Source organism: Podarcis gaigeae (assembly GCF_964106915.1).
Source record: "Podarcis gaigeae genome assembly, chromosome: 4".
NCBI lineage: Eukaryota > Metazoa > Chordata > Lepidosauria > Squamata > Lacertidae > Podarcis > Podarcis gaigeae.
The window spans coordinates 29,102,964-29,123,623 of record NC_139677.1 but is presented as its reverse complement, the minus strand read 5'-3'; the positions used below and the strand labels follow the sequence as shown (position 1 = coordinate 29,123,623).

The 20,660-nt window shown below is 41.3% G+C and overlaps 1 protein-coding gene across 18 annotated transcripts in view; it reads right to left on the bottom strand.

The window, feature by feature from the left end:
- MCF2L (MCF.2 cell line derived transforming sequence like) overlaps positions 1–20,660 on the bottom strand; it is a 120,881-nt gene that overhangs the window by 7,914 nt on the left and 92,307 nt on the right. For 9 of the 18 annotated variants that reach the window (XM_083735215.1, XM_083735212.1, XM_083735216.1 and 6 more), the window contains 21 exons: positions 20,111–20,235; positions 19,829–19,943; positions 18,864–18,983; positions 18,562–18,753; positions 17,407–17,598; positions 16,472–16,631; positions 16,289–16,365; positions 14,150–14,226; positions 13,389–13,455; positions 11,637–11,752; positions 10,717–10,786; positions 8,865–8,957; positions 8,668–8,760; positions 6,793–6,918; positions 4,877–5,098; positions 4,607–4,699; positions 4,354–4,432; positions 3,873–3,942; positions 3,154–3,269; positions 691–750; positions 283–357 (listed from right to left, as the gene is read on the bottom strand). In XM_083735215.1, the coding sequence (XP_083591341.1) occupies positions 283–357; positions 691–750; positions 3,154–3,269; positions 3,873–3,942; positions 4,354–4,432; positions 4,607–4,699; positions 4,877–5,098; positions 6,793–6,918; positions 8,668–8,760; positions 8,865–8,957; positions 10,717–10,786; positions 11,637–11,752; positions 13,389–13,455; positions 14,150–14,226; positions 16,289–16,365; positions 16,472–16,631; positions 17,407–17,598; positions 18,562–18,753; positions 18,864–18,983; positions 19,829–19,943; positions 20,111–20,235 (2,338 nt within the window). The remainder of the gene's footprint in view (positions 1–282; positions 358–690; positions 751–3,153; positions 3,270–3,872; positions 3,943–4,353; positions 4,433–4,606; positions 4,700–4,876; positions 5,099–6,792; positions 6,919–8,667; positions 8,761–8,864; positions 8,958–10,716; positions 10,787–11,636; positions 11,753–13,388; positions 13,456–14,149; positions 14,227–16,288; positions 16,366–16,471; positions 16,632–17,406; positions 17,599–18,561; positions 18,754–18,863; positions 18,984–19,828; positions 19,944–20,110; positions 20,236–20,660) is intronic. The other 9 variants (XM_083735206.1, XM_083735207.1, XM_083735219.1 and 6 more) reach the window with 3 other exon arrangements.

The window sequence follows — 20,660 nt, the reverse complement described above, 5'->3', positions numbered from 1 at the left end:
AGATCTATCATTTCTCTCCCCCACCCTTCCTAATGTTTGCTATCTTTTTATCAGGTTATATGTTGCAACAACCTATCCTCTCCCAGCTCTACTCCTAGGTTCTCATCTCTCAGCTTTTCACACAATGTGGTTTCCTGGCACATTTTTCCCTGAACTTAAGTGAAGGTACAGAAAATTGCATTGCTTTGTTGGCTACCAGGTGTGGCAATTTCAGTCAAAGTGAAGTGCATGCTACTGTTAGGATCCTGCGATTTCAAGTTTGGAAAGTTGGCTCCACTCTACCTCTCAAACCCAAAGGAGTTGGATCACTCTTTACTTCATGTCGTTTAGTGTTTTTGTCTGTGCTGGTAGGAGAAGCTGCAGCAGGGCAAACAGGCAAAAAAAGACGGAGAGACAAGAAAAAGATATTGAAGAATTCGAGAGAGAGAAAAAATAGGTGGGTTGCATGCAAATTACCTTTGAGTTTAGACTGGAAAACAAAAATAGAATCTCATACTTTTAACTGCTATTCATAAAAGCAAGGGAAAAAAACATTTTTAAAATCTAGGAATAATCAAAAAGTGCATAATTGTGGTTATATGTAAAAATATTAAAAAGCTGTTAGCAAGGTTATAATTAATTTGCAATTTTCTTTATTTTCTGTATTTATATATCATTTTATTCCAATGAAACTAAATCCTGGATCAATACCTGGTCGTGAAAGAAGGATCATTGGCAAAGTCTGGCTTTTAGCGGTAGGAGACGCTGTTTCTGTCAAGGCAAGCATGGAATATTAGTGCTTACCGATATGAACTTTAAGTAGCTGGCTGCACTCATTGGCAGCTTCTCCAGAAAGAACTCAAAGGTAATGGGGTTGTTAAAGAGAAGGGGAGAGAGAAAAAAGAGACTTTTCCCATCAGGGCGATGGATGCATAATGTTGGTCACTCCTTTCAATCTCATAATAGCTCCATGGTTATAGTGTGAATGACATCTCAACATGTCTTCCTGGACAATTTAGATAAGTTATTCACTATCAGCATGGAACCACTGTGCATTCATAGAGGTGTGCACATGGCTCCCACAACCAAAGCACTGTAATAATAATTTAAAGCAGCCCAGAGCAGGGCAGGGCTTAAAAACGCTTTCATGTAAAACGGTACAAAGGAAAATGCTATCAGAGATAACAGCTCTGAGAGCAAGACTAAGCCCACCTTCTGTGGTGGAAAAACACACAACCTCTTTTCCTTAGGGACCTGTGAAAATAACATTTCAAAAGGGTCTCTTTTTTAAAAAAAAACACAGCTCGTCTTGATAGAAAGCTTTCTTGAAGGAAGCAAGTGCATTTCTTCTCCAGTAACAAACTGAGTTTATGATGATTTTATTTTATTATTTATACCCTGGTCATCTGGCTGGGTTTCCCAGGTAAGTTTTTAGAGATGACAGAACACAGCATGGAACATGAGAAAAGAGTGAAAGGAGTTGTCCACTGGGAACACATCATGACAGTGATCCTAAAACTGCATTAATTGCCTCCAAATATCTGGCAAAAATTAAGCCAATTTCAACTTATAGAGCTTGAACCTTACTTTCCTAGACACTGCGTTTATCTCCAAGTATAATCTCAGTCCTTAATAACCAGGAAGGACTTGACAGACTGACTGATTGATTGATTGATACTGCCCCCACCTCACCCCCCAATCCCCACCACAAACGAAGTTTGAACATTTATTGTTCACAGAAAAGCATTCTGGTTGGTGTGCAACACATCATACAATTTTTGTGGAGCTCCCTCCCAGCTCCAGGTCTCTTGTATTTTGTATTTTGAAAAAGAGATTAAGGAGCAAGGTCTTCCTATCTGAAAAGCAACAGCTTGAAAGTTTGGGTGATTTATGGTGGGGAGCTCTAATGAAAAGATGCTAAAGCAACTTTATAATCTTGTCAACAAAAATCATTTCAATCCTTCTATTTAGCCTTATATTTTACATTAGCTTCACGGCTCAAGGCCTGACAGCTGTCCTTTCAAATTTTTCAAGTCCTTAATCGGGGCTTTGAAAAACCAAGAGTTAAGGCTTTGAAGTTACAAGAACCATTTTGGAAATACACAAATCCTAACGGTTTGAATCCTAAGTACAAAAGTTTCCAAGTCTTTTAATTCCTGTGCATTCAATGCCAACTCCCTGCAAAAACCTGATCTAGAGGGTGTAAGGACTCTTTGGAATGGTACATATAGGCCTCTTCCTGGGATTCAAGCCAATATTTCTACACATACAAACAGTGGCACTACAGTGTGTACTGAACAAAAATAAGCCAGCTAGCTTTGTAAAATTTACCGTATTTTTTGCTCTATAAGACTCACTTTTTCCCTCCTAAAAAGGGGACATGTGCATGAGTCTTATGGAGCGAATGCAGGCTGCGCAGCTATCCCAGAACCCAGAACAGCAAGAGGGATTGCTGCTTTCACTGTGCAGCGATCCCTCTTGCTGTTCTGGCTTCTGAGATTCAGAATATTTTTTTTTCTTGTTTTCCTCCTCCAAAAACTAGGTGCATCTTGTGGTCTGGTGTGTCTTATAGAGCAAAAAATACGGTACCTTTCTGGCTTTGGGGATTAGTAATACTGTACATTACAATATATGTGTGTGTGTGTGTGTGTGTGAGAGAGAGAGAGAGAGAGAGAACGGAAAAGGACAGAGGGAAAGAACAGAGGAGTCAAAGGTAAACCAGAAGGTTGTGCCAGAAAAGTAAGGCATTTATGAATAATTAATTATTGAAATTTGAACAAATTAACAGAATCACCCACATGATTACTACACTTTTAGAATCATTTAATTTTTTTAAAGGGCTTGAATCATAATTTAGTAATGAAAAATCACCCTATGGAGACAAATAGGTTCCTGCAAAGAAATCAGTGTGATTCCTCTATGGGATTTAAGACAGGCATGCTATTGAACAGATATTAAACAGAACCAACTAGCTAATATTTGTTCTATACCTACCTAAAAAATTTTATTTTTATTTTATTTTTGCACACCTGTTGGTTTTATCTATGACAAGAGTTGACACCAGAAAATATGATCACATGACCAAAATATGGTTACAACTCCTTTTATGCAACAACTTATTCCACTTTACAGTAATTGATGCCCATTAATAACCAAAGGGTCCTTCAAATTTACCTTTGCCTTTTTCAGGATACTTTGATGCTACTGAGGTTATACATCCATCAGGACTTACAACACCAGCACTTCTCTCCTCCTGTTTTCTGATGTTCCTTGTCTCATTTCTTGAAGGACTGTTCATGGAAGAAATATAAGAGTACACTAAGGGCCAATTCACTTGTTCCCATTACAAGATAACCACACCAATCTCAGACCAAGTAAAACAAACCTTTTCTTTTCCTTTCTTTTTTTTAAGCAAGACACAACCTTACATACTTTCCCACTTAATGGGTACGGGGAGAGATGTTCTACACTACACACTATGGTATTGTGTTTGCCTAGCTTGTTCCATATCTACAATAAATATTTCAGAACAAAATTGAAGGGACAAATTTGTACCTGACACAGTTATTTTTAAGCTGAGATTTGCAGGGAATGTTTCAGGTTGCCTGCCAGTGAGGTAGGTGAAGGTGCAGGTAACCTGAAAGTTTCTAAAAATGCTTGTGTACAAAAGCTGGGATCATCATCGTTCTCTACTGTTTGTAAAAGCACCCATATAGAAGGTGTTATATGTAGATTAACAAGGCATTTAAAATTGCACACTGCAATATTTAGCAAGTAAGTTAAAAGCAAATAAATGGTTTTAGAGACAGGCAAAGCAGGAAACATTGAAATCGGAAGAGAATTCGATGAATCAATGTTTTATAAAGTAATTTGTGGAGCAGATAGCAGCTTACCTGGTATTATTAGATGATGCAGGTAAAGGGAGACTGTGTGTATGTTCTAGAACTCTATGCTGGCTAGCTTCTGTAAGGAAAAGAGAGAGAGAGAGAAAGCCTGCCTATCAAAGCATCTCAGGCAAGCTGCAAACTTTTGGTTCAGATTTTGGAAGTTCTGTACAGAGTTTGGAGCTCTCACTATATACAGAAGGGGGAACAAATTATAAGGCTTCTGTTACACTACAACAAACTAAGCATGAACAGAACTCTTTGACAATAACTGTGGGACTTTGGTTCCAAGCTGGGAGCAAATTAGCAGCAACCCCAACATCAGGACAGGGTGGGAAGTTTTGCATCCATCCCCGATTGCAGCATCTTTAATCTCCCCCCACAAAATACAATGGAAGGCGCTTATCATCTGTAAGAGAAACTAAATGCAGCCATCATACTGGCAGCCACATTGCTATTGACAGATATTAGGGAGAAAGAAAAGACTTACGCCTGCATGCCTGTAACTGACTGGTCAGTACTTTCCTAATTTCATTTACCCAGGTGGCTTTGACTTCCAGGGTTGGAGCCTGCATCAAAAAGAAAAAGGCAGAAATTCAGCCAACTATTTGCCACAAATTAAGCCATTTCGAAATGAGACAGGCAGGACCAATGTTTTCGGGCCTCAAACAAAACATCTACAACCCCATAAAACTGCCTTTAAAAGGCAGCACAATGCTTAATTTGGGGGGGGGGGGGTTTACCTGTATTATATACACTTCTTCCCTTGCATTATACCAGATTTCAAATTTTTTAGCGTCACCTTTAACGTTCTCTGTTATTCCAACAGCAGTCATCTGAAAACAAAAGGAATGTTAAATTGACATCCTGCATGACACCCTTGCTATTTTTTGTGATATATATATGTGTGTGTGTGTGTTTGTGTGTGTGTTGCTGCAGCAGCCAAAAAGGTATTATTTTTGCTCTACTATTTATTAAAATGTTAATTTTTTTTTAAAAAAACCATATCTTACATTTAAGGAATTCTTGAAGCTGTATGAGGGTGCTTTCTCATATCCTTCTCCGTTTTCTTCTCTCTTTTTACAGAACAGTATTGCCTTCTCGTGAAGGAAAAGGTGCCTCTGCATTGGTTTGAACCGTGCCAGGTCCTTCACTTTCGAGTGCCCCTTTTTGTGATCAGTCCATACACTGAAAGATCCCTGCATCAGAAGCTTGCCAAGTTCATTCAGGTTTCCCTTAAAACAAAAAAGCAAAAACAAAAAAAGGAGACTGTTTACACTTTGTTAATAATATTTAGAAAGGAAGACCAGCAATGGGAGCAGCACCATGGGTAAAATAAAATCTTGTTTCTCATTTCTACTTGTCAGATAGAACAATCTCCCCTTCCGTTCCCCCAACATGCTGTTCTCTTGATCCTCCTGAGTAAATTTGGGGAAGGCATGGGGGATGCACATGGATGGGGAAGAGAAGCAGAGAAAGTCCTGTTGCACCAGGGGGACTAGGCGAACTAATACCAGTGTACTGGAAGAAGCAAATATCACCAGTGTCAAAGCAATGATTCTTCAACATCAACTTTGCTGGACTGGTCATGTTGTGCGGATGCCTGATTATCGTCTTCCAAAACAACTACTCTATTCCGAACTTAAAAATGGAAAGTGTAATGCTGGCAGTCAACAAAAGAGGTTTAAAGACTCTCTCAAGGCAAATCTTTAAAAATGTAGTATAAACACCGGCAACCGGGAAACACTTGCCTGCGAGCGCTCCAATTGGAGAACAGCCTTTACCAAAGGTGTCATGTACTTTGAAGACACTCAAACTCAGGGCGCAAGGGAGAAACATGCTAAGAGGAAGGCATGCTTGGCAAACCCACACTGTGATCAACTCCCGCCTGGAAACCAATGTGGAAGGATGTGTGGATCCAGAATTTGCCTCCACAGTCACTTACGGACTCATTGTTAAAACCGTGTTTATGGAAGACAATCTTACTCGGCTACGAGTGATTGCCAAAGAAGAAGAAGTTATGCTGGCTTGTGCAGGTGGAACAATTTAGTTGAAGCTGGTCCTAAGCCTGCATTATTCTCCTGCAACTGGGTGGGTTGGTTCTATGGTCTTGCCTCTTAAGTCCAGTGAACAGTCCCTTCCTGAAGAAATGGAGAACATCCAAAGTCTGGACTTGTTACATAAGGCTGCTGGATCTCATGAACTAACCAAAAATGTTTCAGAGTTTTAGTCTCCCCTTCTCTCAGGGATTTGGATGGCAAAAGTTAAATGTTAAAAGACAGGAACCAGAATTAAGGTGTGGGATGGTAGAGAGAAGAAAAACCTATTTTATATAAGTCCTCTCACCAACACCACCCTGTAGCTTTCTATTCCATCCTAAAATTCAATCGATGTGTGTATCTCTTTCTGTGAGGTGAGCGACACACACCAAACACAGGCTAAGTGCCATGCCACCAGAAATAATGTAAGAAGGGGAAATATTTTCTCGTAAGGGCCAACTAACAGAATATATTGCAGCTCAATGTGTTTTGAAACAAGTTCCTTCTTCAGAAGCAACCTCAAAACTTTCGAATTCTGTAAAACTGCAGAAGCAGCTTCGACAAATATTGCAGCTCATCTAGTACTGTTAGTAAAAGTGCAAGACAGGGCGAAAATATATGTTCGAGCTGCTGCAACTATTCTATATAAAAATGGAATCTTTGAAGATTCATTCTAAAGAAGGAAGCTGTAGTCTGAAATGCACTGAGGTGGAGCAAATCTTGTAGGATGGCATTTTTGATAACTGGCTTCTTCTTTCTGCATTCTTTCAGTAGTTTTAACCATCATTTCAGATAAGTGGTGGTGGTGGGGAAAACTGTTGCAGAAAATATTGGAACTACTGCTTGCATTATGTATTGCTAAAATGTGAAATTTTAATGCTACTACTTACATCATAGCCAGTGATTGCAATCTGGTGCATGGAATCATTAACTGCTTTAAGAATTCCCAATATTGATGTCAGTGCCTCTTGAAGATCTTCTGCTCCGTCACAATTTTTACTGTATTTTAGCATTTCCTGTGAAAAAAGTAAATATATAGCAACTTATGAATCTCAAGAGCAACAAAATTCTCTAGATACAACTGGGGAGCTACTACTATATGCCATAAAATACCGTATTTTTTGCCCTATAGAGCGCACCGGCCCATAGGGCGCACCTAGTTTTTTTTTTGGGGGGGGGAATAAAGAAAAAAAATTATCCCCCCCAGGCTTCCCCCGACCCCAGAACAGGCTGCTATCCACAAGCCTCGGGAGCCCGGCGGGAACTTCTGCCGGGCTCTCCAGGCTTGCGGATATCTGCCCGAAGGCCGGGGCGCACTGCTCAGCGTGCCCCAGGCTTCGGGATGCAGGCTGCTATCCACAAGCCTAGGGAGCCCAGCGGGAAGTCGTGCTGGGCTCCCAAGGCTTGCAGAGAGCTGCCCGAAGCCCGGGGTGCGCTCCGCTGCGCTCCCCAGGTTTCGGACTGCTGTCTGCAAGCCTTGGGAGCCCGGCGGGAACTCCTGTGGGCTCCCAGGTTTGCGGATAGCTTCCTGAAGCCTGGAGAGTGAGAGGGGTCGGTGCGCACCCCTTCATTTTTGGAGGGGAAAAAGTGCGTTCTATAGGGCGAAAAATACGGTAAATGGAGACTGCAATATAAAATATAAGGTTACAATCTGAGAAGGGCAGAACTCGAGACAGTGAAACTGGGAGACCTTAGTTCAAGTACCATATTTTCTCAGCACTTCTTATATGACCTTAGTAAAGACATTGGCCTGGTTCACATATAATGATTAACCTAATCTGTACATGTTACATGAACCTCTCATGCAGCAAAAGAAGGAATAAACCACAATTCAATATCTCTTTCTAGGATTGCTGGCTGGTACGTGACAAGTCAGAAATTGTGGTTTAAAACAAACTTTAGTCAACTGCAAAACAAAGTTAACTCTAAAATCTGGGTTGTGATGTGTGCTTGCTTAAACGAGAATATATTCTGAACCACGATTCTTGGTTTAGATGCAATGGCAAACCAGGAAATTGAGAAATAGAAACTGAATCTCATTTTGATGCCCCTTCTAGCTGTGCTGAGAGAAGAAAAGAAGAGAAGGAAGGAAGGGGAATGCTTCAGTCCAAGAGGTTCATGCATATAACCTCAAACCACAGCTCAGCATTATTTGGGAACCTGCCCATTATCTCCCAGACTCAGCTTGTCAGCTCATAATGATTCACTTCATTGAAATCTTGCTGAAGGCAACTATAATGGAAGACTGTAAAGCATGCTGCAAATTGCAAACACTGTCAAAGCTATAAACTATGGAATTACTCATAGCGGTCAGTTGCTCTAAATCACAGTCACTTAGAATATTTTTCACCCAAAATTTTTTTATTGGTTTTCACAAAATAAAAAAACCACACTAACAAATAAACATACAAACATAAATCATAACGTTATTAAAACGAATCTTCTCAGCATTGTTAAGTGACTTCCTCGTATCCCCCTAGTTGGATTTCAATGAATATCATTTTAACAGTTTTCCAAATCAAAGTTCTTAAAATCTTAACTTAATCACTTAACATCAGTCATTATTCCCAATTCAGCACTAAACAGAATAATTTCTCGCATTACTTATTTAAATCCTAGCTGGTAATTGCAAGCTTTTTCCGATTAATTTAACTTGATGTATTTAGCTAAATAGTCATTAAATTTCTTCCATTCTGCTAGAACCTCCAAACAAGGTCACTTAGAAATTAACTAAAGGCATGGCTAAAATATTATTATACTCCTACCTTTAGCAAAAGCTGATATTTGGTTATTCTTTGAACAGGTTTCAGTAAATAGGAATCCAAACTCAGCTTGTGGTCAAGTTTTCTCTGACACTCCTATAAATATAAATGAATAAAGAACTGAAAAAATCCTTCCATGAGATGCAATGAGAAAGATAGTAATAAACTAATTATGTTTTTTACAGTAAAATAAAGAATACCTGAAAGAATACAGAGTCTGAGAACTGCCTCCACAGACTTTCAGATCGAGGTTTATTTTGACAGTATTTTTCATAAATCTGAAAGTCTTCCATCTGAATGAGAGAAAATAATTATTACAAAAGTTTTAAGTTTTCATGCAATTATGAAGTAAACTACCACACTTACAACGGGCATTCGACTAAGTCTTACTCAGAGGAGACCCACTAAAATGAAAGAAGATGGCTAAGTTAAGTCAATTGCTTTTAATGGGTCTACTCTTGAGGAAAGCTTGAATAACAACCATTCTTATTAACGGACTGTTGAAATATGTATGGCTGTTCCGATTGGCTAAAACTGAGTTGACTTTAGATCACAAAAAGTACCCCCCCCCCCGTTAATTCATGTCTCTGTTCCTGTGGGAACTCAAAAAACAAACAAACCTGTATTATTTATTTAATATCTATACCCCACCCTTCCTCCCTGAGGAGCCTCAGCTGGTAAGCACATTACTGTTAAAATAATACAATGAAAAATAAAATAACATATTTAAAATGTCTTTTAAAAAACAACATGTTCTCATAATCATTTAAACGTTGCCAGGAAATTATTTAGCCATCTAATGTCTGGGTAAACAGGAATGTTTACCGTCCTGAAAGGTTATAAAGAGGGGGCAGATACACCTCACCACAGAGGAGACATTCCACAAACAGGGAATCTCCACTGAGAAGGCCCTGCCTCATAACAATGCCAACCAGGCAGCACCCAGCAGTGGCACTTCCAATAGGGCATTCTCTGCTGGTTGTAGGGCCCAAGATGGTTGACACTAGGGAAGGCGCTCTTTCAGGTACAGTGGTATCTCGGGTTACAGACGCTTCAGGTTACAGACTCCGCTAACCCAGAAATAGTACCTCAGGTTAAGAACTTTGCTTCAGGATGAGAACAGAAATTGCGTGGTGGCAGTGGAAGGCCACATTAGCTAAAGTGGTGCCCCAGGTTAAGAACAGTTTCAGGTTAAGAACGGACCTCCAGAAGGAATTAAGTTCTTAACCCCAGGTACCACTGTACTTGGGTCCCAAGCTGTTTAGGGCTATGTTTGCACCTTGAACTGGACTGGTATTACACAACATGACCCACAACAGCGAAACTCAACTGGGTAAATCTGATATGACTGTAATTTCCTAGAAGCTAGCAGAACTCAGAATTCTAATCTGCCTCTCTAATATGCATTTGTTTCAGCACGAAGGCCTAGACCCATGGTTCCCCACATGGGGCACACGCCCCACAGGGGGGCAATTTGATTTTTAAGGGGGGCAATTTGAGAATGAGTTAGACTGAGTTAATGGCCTTTTAGGCTTCCTCCAAGTGAATAGGAGTTCACTTTTTGAATAATAAGAATTATATGTTACGGGGGTGGGGGGGATCAGGATTTTAGAGATGCTTAGGTGGGGCATGGCCACAAAAAGGTTGGGAACGACTGGTAGACATTTGCAATACAGATGCTACTGGGGAAGAACGATCAAGTTAGCAAAACAACTATGCTCTCGAACAGGGGATGGGTATACTTCAGGCTTGTTGAATGTATTTAGTTTTTCATGAGAACTCCCAAGGTTCACCAACCAGAGACAGATGCGAAAGATCCTGATCCCACCCCTGCAACAGACCACTTAAAACGGGTTGTGCACACATGATTTTTGTCACATTCATCGTAAAGCTTTCATCGTTAACCATATGTACCAGCTTTATTTTTGATTGAATTAGGAACATGCAACCATGGCTTAATTTCTCCTCATATTGCTGGTGCCAGAATGAAAACTATTCTTCTAATGAAAGGTCAAACACAAAAACTATGACCCTCATTTTCGTACTACTTACCCTTTCAAGGAAACACCTTCCTACCAGTTCTGGATATTCTATGTAATTTTCTAGTTCTCTTAAGAATATTCTGCAAAGAAAATAATTTTAATTTATTTGAAAAATATTTTTAATCGATAAATATCTACAGCTCCTCTACCTTTTAATATATACAGTGGTACCTTGGTTTAAGAACAGTCCTGTTTAAGAATGATTCCGTTTACTAACTCCACAAAACCGGAAATAGTGTCCTAGTTTAAGAACTTGGCCTCGGTCTAAGAATGGAATCTGCACAGTGGAAGGGCACCGGCGGCGGGAGGCCTCATTAGGGAAAACACACCTCAGTTTAAGAATGGTTTTAGTTTAAAAATGGACTTCCGGAACGGATTAAGTTTGTAAACCGAGGTACCACTGTACTGTCTGAAATCTCAGAAACAGGGAGCTGTAGTATCCTTACATGAAACTAAACAAAGATGAATCTAAAACAGCACCAAGTTCAAAGTAGCATTACTGCTTACTTTTTTTTGACAGATTTCACACTTAAATACAGTGGCCACTACATAAAGAAGACCCCTCAGGAATCTATGGTTATATTTGCATATCATACTAAACCATAGTTTAGTACAACATGAATAAGCTTCAGCAAAAGGAATGGGACAACCACAATAAGTACTTACACAAGAGAGATTGGGTGCAAACCCTATAGTAATTTCCATGGGGTTTTGACAAAGAACCAATGTGCAAAAAGGCTGAAGCAATGGATCTGTTTTAAAAAGACTACTGCTTTAAAAAGGAGCTTAACTACTGTGACTCTGCAAAACCAAATAATTTGGGGGTTTCGATGTATTTTTTTTTAAATCACAAAGAATATATTCTAATGTGTTCGTTTTAATTTTCTGTTAATGTGACTAGAAATTTGTGCATGGGCCACAAATCTTAACCTGTTGTGAAAGTGATAGATTTCTTCCATGTTTCCAAACAAGACGTCTTTCTTATTTTGCAGCCCTGGTAAAATGAGATGTGCCATTAAGGGGCTGTCCATTTCTGCAGCATAGCCCTGTAATACAAAAAGCAAGCAGATTAATTGCTTGCAGTTAGTTCCAACATCTCTCTCTCCTTCTTCAGCAAGTCTAGTCTGCTCAAAGCTGATAAACACACAGCAATATTTCAACATCATTGTGAGGGGGAGAGACTATTCAATGTCCAGTACAGCAGCTCTCCCTTTTAATTCAAGCCCAGTTCTGCAAAAACGACCCCCCCCCCCACAAAAACACACACATCTGCCGCCTTATAAACAGTTTTGGAGAATATTCTAGTTAAAAAGGAAGTTTACAAAAATCAGAATGTATTTTTGAATTACATGTAAATTCAAGACTATTTATAAAAATCCATCCAACTGATAATTCCAGCGTTTTGGATCCTGAGCTCACCACAATGACTATGGATCCCCATATCGTGACCTTTCCAGCCAATTGTTCTTCTTCCTTCCTGACCTAAGTTCCTGTTTATGACATCTGCTCTAGGCAACAAAGCCAGATCTATTCTTTAGCACTTCCACACAGCAGGAAAGACGCACAAACTTGTTTTAATTTGCACTTTTAAGTACTCATGTGCTCTTCCTTCGGTACACCTAGGCAAGATTTTCCTTTAGCCTGGGTTCATATAAAGAACTTGGCTTGGAAAGCGAAACAAGGCAGAAATGCAATAGAATGCATTATGTCACCAGGCACACTGATGAAAACAACATTTTGATCTCCCTTCCGTACCACAACATTAGGAGGTACATGGACGAAGGCCTTTCTGCCTCCGCATCCTTCGTCACCAGGAACTTGGGAGATGCAAAATGTGATGGCCCTATATGGGAAGTATTTCCAAATATTATGGCAGGAAGGAGGAACATGTCTGCACTGGGAATCTGTCTTCAGTTGTAAAAAAAAAGAAAAAAAGGTAAAGGTGAAGTAAAGAATGAGAGCCAAACCAATTTTTAACAAGCACCACCCAGGGGTGATCCAAACAGAGGTGCAGACTGCTTCTATTTAAGGAGCTGCAGAAGCCATTCAAGGATGACCATGTCAAGGAATTTGTAAAGCTGACTGGGTAGGAGATTCCTCCTCTTTTAAGTGCTTTGTCAAGAGAGCGGAGGAAGGTCCAAACAAAAGGGTGTTCTTTCTAGGGGAGCATGGAAAACCTTTCACTGCAAAAATCCCACAACCCCCTCCCCTCATTAACTCAATCTTAATACCATTTGGTGGGGGACGCGGGTGGTGCTGTGGGTTAAACCACAGAGCCTAGGACTTGCTGATCAAAAGGTCAGCGGTTCAAATCCCCACGACAGGGTGAGCTCCCGTTGCTCGGTCCCTGCTCCTGCCAACCTAGCAGTCCGAAAGCACGTCAAAGTGCAAGTAGATAAATAGGTACCGCTCCGGCGGGAAGGTAAACGGCGTTTCCGTGTGCTGCTCTGGTTCGCCAGAAGCGGCTTAGTCATGCTGGCCACATGACCCGGAAGCTGTACACTGGCTCCCTCGGCCAATAAAGCGAGATGAGTGCCGCAACCCCAGAGTCGGCCATGACTGGACCTTTACCTTTCATACCATTTGGTACTCATACATACAGTTTTGGAATGTGCACTGCATAGCAAGTTTGCTCAAGGGTTGTAGTTAAATGTAGCACTTCAATGGGGCTGAAATGCCTACCTCAAGAACGCAGAGAAGTTCTTCCACATATGCTCGTTCTGTTTCAAGAAGTTCATTCATTACATGTCTATGAACACAGGAATCAGATTAGTCAAGAGGCGGCTGCTCGAATCAGTCTTCACGTGTTTCTTAGATTACTGACAATAGAGATCATGAGTAAGTCTCTGATACACATTAGCAACTACATAGGAGCTGCATGGAGATTCCTAAAAATGAAAGAACTGTAATGGTATTTTAGCAGCTTAGTACCACCAAAACCAAATAACACCCTACCGCGTTATACAGGGATGCGTTCAGGGAATTTGCTTAGATCATGGGTAGGCAAACTAAGGCCCGGGGGCCGGATCCGGCTAAATCACCTTCCAAATCTGGACCATGGACGGTCCGGGAATCAGCATGTTTTTACATGAGTAGAATGTGTGCTTTTATTTAAAATGCATCTCTGGGTTATTTGTGGGGCATAGGAATTCGTTCATTCCCCCCCCCCCATATAGTCCGGCCCCCCACAAGGTCTGAGGGACAGTGGATTGGCCCCCTGCTGAAAAAGTTTGCTGACCCCTGGCTTTGTTGTTGTTTAGTCGTGTCCGACTCTTCGTGACCCCATGGACCAGAGCACGCCAGGCACTCCTGTCTTCCACTGCCTCCCGCAGTTTGGTCTTAGATCAACCAAATCTCAGGTTAGATGCATAAAAGATGTAACCACTCGAGAAGCCTCTAACATGCTAACTGTACAGTATTGCTCTGGTATGTAAAGTACTTACTTCCTTAACACGGCTAGATTTTCTTCATCATCCATCACAGATCCACCTCTGTTTTGATGGATTTCACTGATTTCTCTCTGAAAATATTTTTTTTTCAAAGTCAACAGCACCATAGATAAAGCAACAAATCTACATTTAGGGTCAAACCAGAAGGAACATTGCAACCAGCCAGATGGGTGGGGTATACATTTATTATTATTATTATTATTATTATTATTATTATTATTATTATTATTAACCTGATGCTCTTGTCTCCTCTCCAAAGTACCTTCGGGAGGGAGATTTGCAACAGAGTAGGTAAGGTGTGTATGTGTTTGTCTTTAACTATCTCCATCTTATGCCTACCTGCCAATCTTACTCTAAATGCCACTCCTTAGATGCTTTCTCTCATGTGGTGTTCCAACCTTGCAAAGGCAAGAATGGTCTTGAAATTCCATTGGGAGTTGAAAACACAAGAACACAACAGCAGAGGTGTTTAATGTTTCAGGGGGGAAGTGGTGAGCAGGGGTGGTACCCCCGGTCCTGCTCCTCTACTGCAAATCACCCTTCCAGAGGCCACTTTCAAACAAAAGAGCAGCTGGCAGGCTAACATGGCTACAGGTACACTGGCAATCACTCTCCTTTATTAAGTATGTGAATGGGAAGACCCATATTTAAAGAGATAGATCTTCTGCCACCACATCTAGTTTGGCACTGAGAAACACAGGCAGAGGTGGAGGCTCAAGCAGGTAGACAAAAGTTGCAAAACTTGGTCAAATGTTTTGATGTTCTCACTTTGTATTACTTCACATGGAACACACACAAAATGTATTGCACGGCCTGGGTGAATCAAGTATGATGGCGTTTGATTTTTGCTGGGGAAATTATGGGCTTGTGGAATGTTTTTGCACAAGGAGTAGGACCAAGGATGCACTTAAATTAAACGCTTTTCCTGCTTTCCGTTTGGGAATAGATTGTTTCCTGATTTAAAATAGAAAAAAAAAATCTTTATACAGTTGTACCTTGGTTTTCGAACGGCTTAGTTCTCGAACATTTTGGCTCCCGAACACTGCAAACCTGGAGGTGAGTTTGCGAACTATTTTGGGGTGCCACATGTCCAGCGGGGCTTCCGATTGGCTGCAGGAGCTTCCTGCAGCCAATCAGAAGCTGTGCTTTGGTTTCTGAATGTTTTGGTCGAACAGACTTTCGGAATGGATTCCGTTCGACTTCCAAGGTACGACTGTATCTGTTTACTGATCCTCTGAAAAACTGTTCAATAAAATGATCTACACTGTTTCAGGCCCTGATCTCACCCTGACTATTCATCCTCCAACCAAGATTCAGACCTTAGAGAGCCAGGAATCCTCTAACCCCACTACCGATGCTGAAGACCTCAGCATCTAGGGAGATACTTCACAAGGCTGGCTCCCTGGAAAGATCCGCAGGGCAGACACTTGATTCATCTGTGGGGAAAGAGCTGCCTCCCAGACCCAGACAGCACAGACACCAGAAAGTCCTAGCTATGGCAGCCTTTTGAAAGCCCAAGGGAACAGAGCAACTTTCAAGGAAGGAGCTTTTGGGAAGCAAAGAGCGCAATTCAATCCTTGTAGCTGGTCTTGAGTGGGATTTGCCAAGACCAGACTATGTGCGCAAGCCTTCAGTTTAGTTTGGTAGTTCTTGGAACAATACAGGACTTTCATCTCCCAGACTGTTGCAACTTGACTTAACTTCTCTGGCCATGACTGACTCTTGGGACCTGCACTCAGCTGCTATGCCCTTTGGATTGCAGTCAATTCTGGACTGCTTTCTTGCATGTTAAACAATGGGGCCACATGCCTGTAGTAGGTGGAGCCAGAGACAAAAGGGAGCAGAGCAATGGATGCAAATGCTAGTTCTCTGTGTTAGGTTACTTTCTACGTGCACCCTCTCTACAGCTTCCATCCAGTGTATCAGAGTTCTAAGACACCTTCCACCCAAAGACATACAAAGAGGGTGCAGGGCAGGGCTGATGCGAGATATGTCTTGGGGAGAGGGGCTATGGTCTTGAAGGTCAGATAGAGGTCTGGAGGGCTGTATTTGACCCCCAGGCCTGAGGATTCCCCATACCCGATACATCATGCTTAAAAACACACATGGGCAGCCACACAAACACACGCCTACCTTGATTCTTCTCAAGTACACTCCTCGAACCATGAGACTGTCAGGGCTGGACGAATCTTCAGAGTCTCTTTGAAGGCCTGGTATGCAAAACAAATCCAACCATTGAAAGCCAGTCAAGCCAAGTCAAGTCATAAGCTTGGTTACTTTTGGATTCAACAGGTTCTAAGCAAGCCAGCTGCTTACCTGGAGAAGGACAAGGTGATTTTAGAGAGTTCTCTGGTCTAGGGGCCACGGGCTGAACTGGACGCATCTGCTTAGCTGCCAGTTTCTTAAGGCTGACGCGCCTCTTTTGAAACATTTCTTCCATGCTTTCCTGCTTCTGAAGAACTTTTTGTATGTGCTCCTGTGGTAGAAGCCAAAGTTAAACCATCGTTTTAAACCATGTCCATGGTGCTTATTTATTTTTAAATCGAACTGCTTTAATCCTGCATTGTCAACACACAACTCAGTTGATAGTGCACTAATTTTCAGTAATTCAATAATGATTTGGAACAATAACATTTTTTTAAAATACAAAAATGGATAACGAAGAGTTTAAAAATAAATAACATTTTCAGAAATTGCACACATTTAAGATTCTTAGGACAATACTCTAAGCAACTGAATTCTGATTCTGTAGTTCAGCTGTATGCCTATTCATTGCCTAAACAAATCGTATAGCAAGATACTCATTTGTCTTGCATTTAGTCTCCTATCCTACTTACATACAGAGATACGCAGCTGAAATTTCCCATAGCGGCAGGCCCACATGCTGCTCTGGAGTGTCCCATGAACAGCTTTTCGTGGGCTGGAGGACTGGGCAGAAGAAAAAAAAAACAAGCAGAAAAAGCAACCAGTGACTGGTCATCCCATGTGACCAGGTACTTCTGCTCAGAGAGAGTTAGCCAGTGTTTGTGAGTGGGAATCCACAATATTCTGGCCCTAATACATATGCACATGTTTGTAGCTATTGTGACACCCTTGCAGAAGTATTTTAAACCCTCAGCTTTAATTTAGGGACAGACTTGGGACTACCTGTGCCTCATGATGGGGCAAAACATGGGTTTTGGCTCCTTCAAACAAACAAGTTTGGGTAGAAAGTAAAACTATCTTGGCATAATAACTGGCATTAAGAGTACCATTAATTCCTCACTAAGGATGGCTTCATATTCTCTGAACAAGTAATTCAGTTCCATGAGCTTGTTGTCTCCACCCGTCTCCAAAAACTTCTCAATCTCCTGTAAAGCGGATTCTGCTCCATCTTGGGACTGGCATTTGTCCACAGGCTGTGAAGCCAGCAGGAAAATTCCCTCATCACACCACTTCATGGACTGTAAATGTACAAAGGAGGCAGGCAGAAAAGGCACATCAGTAAATATCCTTGAACTGGAAAAAGATTTAGTAATACACATGCACACCCAGGCTTGCACCCCTACTCACTCTGCCTGCCAATTTCCTGCTATTCACCCCATCTGAACTGCCTAGAGCTTCACCTTTCCAACCGAAATTCCAAAGCTGCTTCTCTTTTCTGTTTCCACAGCCCCGCTTTGCAGCTGTTTTCACCTTCACACTATGCCCATGGCTCCCCCACCTCCTTTTGCGCAACCCTTCTCTTGCACAGAAACTACCCCCATGGTAACTTCTTGCATCTTTCTCCTCCCACACGTTGCAACTACGAACTCCATTTCCCCCTGCAGCCTCCTTCTTTACTGTTCTGAACTCTCCCTTGCACACAGATCACAGATTCCATGCCTCAACCTCTATTCTGCAGTCAGTGTAGACCAGTAATCTTAGACCTTTTCAGATCTAGATCTGTATGGTGGTAGGACTGCTGCAACTCAGTACAGTGGAACCTCATGTTACGGACGGGATCCATTCTGGAGGCCTGTCCATAACATGGAACTGACGCAAGCCAAAGCGCCTGTCTGCGCATGCACGCAGCGCGATTTAGCGCTTCTGCACATGCGGTGGAACCCAGATGTAACCCATTCCAGTACTTCTGGGTTGCCACGGGACCTGAAGCGGATGCAACATGAGATATGACTGTAATAGGTCCTGATCCACTAGCTGAAGGGGAGGCAAGTGGATCAATGATCTGTTTCAGTATAACACATCTTCCTATGTTTCTGTTGCCTGTCACTCTAATAAATGAAGTTGTCTTTGGTTGGGTATTTTGGTCCCCATTGTTGTGGGGAGCTATTCCCTCTGTGTTACAGTAGTCAACAGTGACTGCCCCAGGAAGGGTCATCACATGCCTGCAATTTGATGAGCAAAATCAGTAAAGTTGGGCCTACCTTCTCCAGCCGGCTGTGCAACTCATGCGACTGGTTCAAGAAAGCCCTGATTTTATTCACTGCGGTGGCAATGGCATCACAGTGATGTTGGAGTTCATTGCACTTTGGGAGAATGGAGTCCACAGCATAATGGTTGTTTTGTATAAACTGGTCACCTTTAGAGATCAGCATCTTGGCCTTTCCCAAAATCTCCTATGAAAGTAATGGGTTAAGACATGAAAGCATAAGTTGTAACGTTATCTCTTCACAAGAGCAGCCTACCGAAAAAAAACATGGCATACGAAGAAACGTCAAATCTTTACATGCGATTTCTCTTCAGAGCTGGCGAGATCTTTCAGAATGTGCTCCACGTGTGAACAGCTATTTCCCACTTCTGTGAAATGTGACAACCTCTCAGATACACTATCAAGAGCTGCTTTGACCTGAAATGAGAGATAGCTACATGTAAATGAAAATGTGGAATTTTACACACCTGAGGGAACAGGTTTCACCTCTTTCATAAATCGTCAGTTATACAACAAGGTCTTCATTTTCTTTAGTCACACCAACAAAGCAAAGCTGCCGGTCATCTCATTCACTGAGAGTAATAATCATGGAAACTTGTATACGTTGAACTATAAAGGGTGTCTTTTTGATGCTGTACAGCTTTCTTGTGTCAAATATATTTAAATCACAGAACGTTGATTTGAAACTTTGAGAAGGGATTCCGTGAAGTCAAAGCTGTAAAGCTGTAGGACTTATTTAGATGGTGAATGACATACTTTATGGAAGGTCACAAATGTAATTTATTATTGTACCTATAATATCCAGTAGATATTGATTCATCTGTTCTCTCAGTTACAACACTGGAATTGCTATGGTTTACATTTAGTTTTATTCTACCCTGCCCTGAGATTGTTATAACGTATGGCAGCTTATGAACACTAATAAATAAATAAATCTGACACATATTTTTTGATAGTACTACATAAGGCAAAATTAATTTAGTGAATGGCAGAGGAGAGAGAGAGCAAGACGATAGCAAAGTAATACAACACACAAAATATTACTGGGTGTTGACTTTGAATTGCATTGAGGATAGCTCAGTCAGTAGAGCATGAGACTCAATCTCAGGTTCGTGGGTTAAAGCCCCATGTTGAGCAAAAGATTCCTGCACTGCAGAGGATTGGATTAGATGACTGTTGTGGTCTCTTCCAACTCTACAATTCTATGTTTCTCTGTCTGTCTCCTTTTCTCTCTCTCTCTATATATATTTAAAAGTCATCACCTCTTTGAACTCCAGTTCAAAATGTCTAAGTTGCAAGCACTGCTCAAGCTTCTGTTGATGTTTAGACCAAAAATCATCAAAGGCTGCTTCTGTTTCATCTAGCTGGGCTAGAAGCCTAAAAGAGAAAAGGACAACAACTCTATCCAGCGCACTGTGAGTGAAATAGAACATTTACATTTATTTTGGTAACAAATTAATTCTGGCTGCTTATTTGATTATATTTTTTGGGGAAAACAAGCATGCAACACAACATACATGTTACAAGCACCAGGTTTACCTCACCTTTCCACAGTCGTTTGATTTTCTAGCTGATCCGGATTCATGTTGTACTCTGAGTTTTCAAAAACCGGTTTTCTAATACTTTTGAGAATATCTTGTCCTTGTATTAATGCTATCCTCAGATCTTCCTGTGGAAAAATTAAAAATGCTATGACTTTTCCTCCCTAAGAATTCCACCGAGGCTGTACCTTCAAGCTTTGCAAAAACTGAGATTGGAGACGAGTAGTCTATTGTTGTACCATCTATGCCACTGGAACTGCATCATTAAAAGGCTGCCTTGTTCACCTCCCATTGTCTGAGAAGGAAAAGCCTGGACCCTGGTCACCACCACCTAAGTACCCTCACAAAACTTATCCCCAAAGGCAGGTGATACATACAAAAACACACATACAGAGACTTTAAGAGATTTGGGACCTCGGCTAGCTCCAAAACAAACAACCAAATCTCCTTTGGAACTAAAGCAGCATCATTTGTGTCAGCAGTACAATGCTCACCCCATCCTGCTCCTACCTAGCCCTTCCTTTCTTCTCCAAGCTAGACTTCTGAGTTTCAA